The sequence below is a fragment of the Melospiza melodia genome, chromosome 1 (genome assembly GCF_035770615.1).
Source record: "Melospiza melodia melodia isolate bMelMel2 chromosome 1, bMelMel2.pri, whole genome shotgun sequence".
In the NCBI taxonomy this organism is placed as follows: Eukaryota; Metazoa; Chordata; class Aves; order Passeriformes; family Passerellidae; genus Melospiza; species Melospiza melodia.
Genome location: NC_086194.1, coordinates 13,808,754 through 13,814,927, shown reverse-complemented (window position 1 = coordinate 13,814,927; position 6,174 = coordinate 13,808,754). Strand labels below are relative to the sequence as shown.

General features: G+C 42.6%; 1 protein-coding gene across 1 annotated transcript; it reads left to right on the top strand.

The window, feature by feature from the left end:
• The first annotated feature begins 1,867 nt into the window (after window positions 1–1,867).
• Window positions 1,868–5,843, top strand: GJD4 (gap junction protein delta 4). Its single transcript, XM_063176443.1, has 2 exons — window positions 1,868–1,931; window positions 4,663–5,843. Exons 1-2 carry the CDS (start codon window positions 1,868–1,870, stop codon window positions 5,841–5,843), a joined length of 1,245 nt encoding a protein of 414 aa, XP_063032513.1.
• Window positions 5,844–6,174: the final 331 nt, after the last annotated feature.

The following is a 6,174-nucleotide window of genomic DNA, read 5'->3' as shown; positions in this document are numbered from 1 at the left end:
CACATACACACATCTCTGGTTGAAAAAAAAAAAAAAGAGAAAGAAAATCTGTGTATGTGTAAGTAAATGAAACTAAAATCATCATCACAAACCATAAATAAAACTTGGTACAGGAGAAATGGCAGTTTGGCAAATATTTTACATAAATAAATTCTGAAACCAATAACATTTCTGTGTTTTCTACTGCAATTAAAAATCTTTTTACACAGATAACAGACAAAGGGTTTTGAAGGACAGTCTTTTCAAACCCCACTTTTAGGGTTTCCTTAGGATGGTGCTTACTGCAGAGAGGGTGCTCAGTGTGTTCTGCCAAGGCATTGCAAAGCCTGTGAGCAGGGAGCTGGGGAGAAAGTCTTTGTGCAGGTACTTTTTACTTGATGAAACTATCAGTTTTACCTTTTACCCAGGTAAGATGTGCTCAGTCACAGGGCCCAGCCCTGCTGCAGTGCCCCCAGGTCATGGAGTATCTCCATGCAGCTCCCTCTGAGCTCCCCAGAGCAGTCCTGGGTCGAAGCACACAAGCAGAGCTGCAGTGCCCAGCTGTGCCTGGGCTGTTGGCACCCCACAGGAGTCAGGAAATCGCTTTTCTCCCTGCTATATCACACACAGACTCCTTCAGCTGCCTTTGTAGGGATTGTTCCTATTTCCTGACTAAGTTTTCACAGTATGTTCATCCTTGCCACAGCCCAGGTTAAAAAGGACAGAGCAACATCCCAAATCTGGTGGAACAGTGGCTGGAAGATGATGGTAAATTATTTTCCCCAAGGTAACCTGGATGAAGAGTGAGGCAAGGAACAAAAAGCTGAGAGTCTGATTTTCACCCCTGCTTTTTGCTGGTGTGCAGCACAGTGGCACAATGTCCAGGACACGCTGTGCAGTTGCATCTTGCTGAGCCCATGGGTGTTCTGCTGCAAGTGGGAGCTCCCTCCACCACTGCTGAGAGGCTGCTGGGTGTGAGAATGATGGTCAATCACCCTTAAGATCTTTGAGTGATCTCCAAGCAGTTTGAGTGAAGTACCAAGCAGTTTCAGCCAAAAGCATTGATATAAATTAAAAATTAGTGACTTGCAGCATCTTGAAAAGCAGCCTCACGCTTAGGATTTTTATTTTTTAAAGCTTCCCCTGTTTTTCCTCTTGCCTGCAGGGAGGCTCAGCCTGCTGGCTGGCTCAGCACACAGAGGAGAGTTTGGGGTGGCTGTGATTGACAGGGCCATGGTGTTCTGTCAAGGAGATTTTGATTTAAAAACCAAGTGCTTTTGGGAAATTTCAATGGAATAGCTTCCAGTGACCTGAACTAAAGCTGCCTTTCAAAAACCAGGGATGCTTGTCCTTTTCTATCCCCTTTCCTTCTCTAATCCATCTGCAATTCTTGTGGGGAGACAGAGAGGTCTCTGTTATTTCCTGCTCTATGCTATTTTCTCCTCTCCCCCTGTCTTTCAGCACTGAAGTATCTCAGCAATGCCAGGAGGCTGGTATGCCTGGGAGGGTAAGAATAGTCTACAATGGCAGAGATCACTCCTGTTGTTGCTTGTCCACTTGCAGTTGCCTGGACAGAGGATCCACACAGAGGTGGGAGCAACAGGATCTGACAAGCTAGAGCTTTTGTAAGGCAATGTGTTAAAGCCTGAAGAAGATCAACATTCAAAACCAACAGTCCTGTTCAAATCATCAAAATAATCCTTCATCAACCCATTGTTTTGGCTGAGTTCCTGATTTCTGCCTTTGACCCTCAGCAAAAATGTCTTCCTTTTTTACTTTTTCTTCCTTTTTTCTACCCCCTTTTTTCTCTGTCTAGGTCTAATCTCCTTTGGAAATGACAAAACTGTTAGGACATCAGGAGCTGGAAGTGTTTTGAGCCTGTTCAAACATGGAGCACTGGGACTCACTGGGATTTTTGATAGTCACACTCAACTATAATGTGACTATTGTAGGTAAGTATTTTAAAAGAGGTCTCCTCTTTCTTTGGCTGCTTCAAATCCTGAAGCCACCCAAGTGCCCTACTGATGATCAATTTTAATTTCAGGCTGTGGTTCTGTGATCTGTACAGTGAGTTCTTTCCTTGATACCTGATAGAATAGATTAATGTATTTATTTTCTTGTTAACAGATTGCTTCTCTTTCTTTGATAGGTTTTTCCTGAACATTGCATAAAATATTCTTGCAAAGTTTTCACATTTGGGTCTTGATGACAGGGCTCCCTGTCAGCTGAGAGAAGGGATCATGGTAAAAACACACAGAAGTAATGCTGATTGCTTCTTGTACCACCTAAAGTGAATGGTAGAATGCATGCAATAGTTTAGTAACAAATTAAAAAACTTAAAGAAGAGGACAGAAGAACCACTCTCTTTTAAGGAGGAAGTTTGTGGTTACTACCATTGGGGTTAATTATTTCTTTTCATTCTTTATTTTTGTAAACAAATAAGGATCATGCATTAAAAAAAAATCAAAAAAAAGCAAATCCAAGAAAAAAAAGCAAATCCAAGAAAAATTGTCTTTTCCTTAGCTGTTTGCTGTTTATTTTTCACCTGTGTAATTTAAAGAAGATTCTGTTCCTCTTTCATGGGCTACTTTGAACAAAGTGTGAGCCAGAGGAAAACTTTCAATGGCCCTTTAAAGATCTTTGCCTGCAGCAGTTGCTGTGGTTTATGCTGTGCACTGCAGGGAGCATCCAGCTGAGCCCCAGCAGGGCTGCTGGAGAGGTTTGTTCTTGTGTGTTAAATCAGGATTGGGTCTTTAGGGACAGGGATGCATGGAGGGGTTATCTCTCAAATGTATGTCACACTAAACTACTTCCTAAGGAGCCATTGATTTTTCTGAAGCAGTACTCCCCATTGTACATGTTCAAATTAAAAATTGATAGTGAAATAGCATGTAGTGTTTTGAGCCTAATTAACTAATGAGCTTCAAACACTTTGAGGTCCTCACAGGGAAAGAAATGCTACCAAAGGATGAAACATGGTTTGCTAAAGATGACAGATTCTGTAGAGCTGGTGTTTCCTATTGACCCACTGTCAAAAAGTGAGTAACAGCACAGGCTGCCAGCAAACACAGGCAGCTGGAAACAGCAAAACCACCACCACAACCCAGGTGGTTAAAGATAAAATGGAAAAGCCTCAATTTATTTATGGTTGGATAATATATTATTTTGCCAGGAGCAGCAGTTTCTCTGATGATCTCTCATCAGCCTTAGATATTCTTCAGGTTTTTCACTTCAGAGTGCAGTTTTACTGTTCCAACCCATAATCTGTCTGCTGGCTGGCCACAAATGGTTTTCAGAGGGCACTTGAAGTGTATATTCAGTACAATAATACGTATCACACAATGTTATGGAAATATTTGAATATTTCAAATTCATACCAACTACTGGGAAATAGCTTTATGGGAAATATAGAAGAAAAATCTCCAAGGCACTGCCCGTAAATAGTTTTATAGTTTACAGAAAAATCCTTTGTGACATTTTTTAAAGCCTTTACAGTGTGTATTGGTGCTATTTCACAGATTGCACACAAAACCTTGTGTGCATATAAGATGTGCATTCACTATTAATGACCTGAGCTTTTCAGTACACTTCTCAGCCATTAATTCTGTATAATATACTTCTTTAGTCACTGAATCTTGCTCTCTCTCTGCCTGTGTTTACAATTCCTGTCTTAGCAATAATTAAAACAGAATTAATCTTATAATTCTTTAATGTTTTTTCTCCCCCCTCTTTTTGTTTTCAAACAGGCTTTTTCCTCTTTTTTTTTTTTTTTCGGTAGGGGATTATTAAATTAAATTACTTTTCCAAAACTATATAGGGAATTGGTGACGGGATTCAAAAGGAAATGTGAGAAATTCAAATGTTAAACTGAACTTCAGATGTTGAATATGTGTTTGTACAGAATGCTTTTTTAACTTTTGACAACAGAATGTTATATCTTCAAGCCTTCCTATCCTGCCCAGGAAAAAGTTTTAGAATTTCATAGAATCATAGAGTGGTTTGAGGGAAGGGAACTTTGTCTGATTGGAGAAAATCTGCTCACAGAGGTGAGCAAAGGTCAGAAATCTTGGCCAAGATGGGGCAACCAAAGAGGCAGCAGAGAGAAATGTCTGGGATGCACAAATGTACTTTTATAGAACACTTTGCATAAATTTGCTAATAATAATAATAATATCTAATTAATAGCTTGCTAGTAAATACCATTCTAAACACAGCAGAGATTTTGTTGGCCAAAGTAAACTTGACATGCAATGTCATGGCCAAGACCAAGAACAAATATTATGTCATGGAGCAATGTTTTTTGTCTAGATGAGTCTCATACTGTGTTACCTGAACTGGATTGTTGAAATAGGACAAAATTCAGGTGCAGGAGCTCAACAAGGAAGAACTGTGAATGAAATGGATTGTTTAGTCAGTTTTGATTTCTTTTATTGGAGTGTTTTCATTAAGTTTCTGTTGGCATGGCTTTTTGTATGTTTAACTCCAACACTGTAAAATCTACATGCAGATTATGGAATATGTCAGAAAATACACATTTTCACTGGATTTTCTGTCCCAGTCAAAAAAAAGAAAAAAAAAAGGAGAGATTATTTCCTCAAATGCCTCATGTATAGAAAGAGCACCACTGCATGACCTGTCCTCCTTCTCAGGATCTGACCCTTTCTTACCTTTCCTTCTCCTTAGGGAAGCTCTGGCTGGTGCTGATGGTCCTGCTGCGCCTGGCAGTGGTGGTGTTAGCAGGGTACCCCCTGTACCAGGATGAGCAGGAGCGCTTTGTGTGCAACACCCTGCAGCCAGGGTGCTCCAACGTTTGCTACGACTTGTTCTCCCCCGTGTCTCACTTCAGGTTCTGGCTCGTTCAGACTGTGTCTGTCCTGCTGCCCTATGCTGCGTTCAGCATTTATGTGCTGCACAAGGTGGCTGTGCACATTGTCAGCAGGCACTGTCTGCTGCATGGGTGCCAGAGCAACAAGGGTTTGTCAAGCCCCAAAGATGTGAAGCAGCTCTGTAGGAGTGCAGTTGTCAATAGAGCAGATTGTGGTGCAGACAACCTAAGTGTCCTTAATTTTTCAGGGGCGTATACTGTTCATCTTTTTGTCAGGACCCTACTTGAGGTTGCCTTTGCTGCTGTGCAATATTTCCTTTTTGGATTTTTTGTTCCTGACCGCTTTTCGTGCCACCACTCACCTTGCACGAGCACAGTTGACTGCTACATCTCCAGGCCCACCGAGAAATCCATCATGATGATTTTCATCTGGGGGGTCAGCAGTCTGTCCTTCCTGCTCAGCCTTGCTGATCTCATCTGTGCCCTCCGGAGAACGACAGCAAAGAACCAGGAGAACAAGCAGCTGGCAAACCTCTGCACAGAGCAGGAGTGCAGGATACACCTTCCCCCAGCCCAGCACAGCAGCTCCTCTCCACCTCAAAGCAGGGATGGCCCAGCAGCAAACAGCTGCCACCCCAGTGATGGCTCCTGCTCACCTCTCCCCGAGGAGGAAGAGGAGGCTGTTCTTCATCCTGGAGGTGTCCCCCAGCAAAGTGCCAGCACTAACCTCAGCAGCAATAATTTCTGTGTGCCAGGAGACCTTGCTGCTGAGCAGCAGAGCACTGAAGAGCCCTTGTGTGCCAGTGACCACCAAGGAACTCCCTGCAGCCAAGTGAGACCCAGACTGCAGCAAGACTTCATTAAAGATTCTGCCCTGGCTTTGAGACCTCAGATGGAGTCTCCCCTTGGGGTTTCTTCCTCTGTTGTTCAGGGCAAGCTTTTAGGGTTCTACCCTTCAGCTGAGCTAAAAAGCCCTGATGAGCAATCGAATTACAGCAGCTCTAGCTGCCTGAGGTCAAAAAAGTCTGAATGGGTATAGAAGCCAGCGTGAGCACTGTGCTGTGACCTTGACAGGCAAATCATTGCGTCACTGAAGAGGCTTCAGGGAGTTTCAGCTGAGTCCCTTGGCTGTGGTCATGCTGCAGAGACACTCGACTCCATTAGAGAAGAAGAAAAACTTTGAATAAGAGTGTGAAGGGTTTGAACATTAAGGGACATGTTCTTTAGAAAATGGGACATTTTTATGGTTTTCTGCATGTAGATGGTTTAAAAAGGCTGTGAACTGTCACTGATGTGACTGACCTGGTTTTCCAGGAGTATGTGTGAACACTTGTTTACTCTAACCTAGTTTTATGACAAAAGATTGAGCT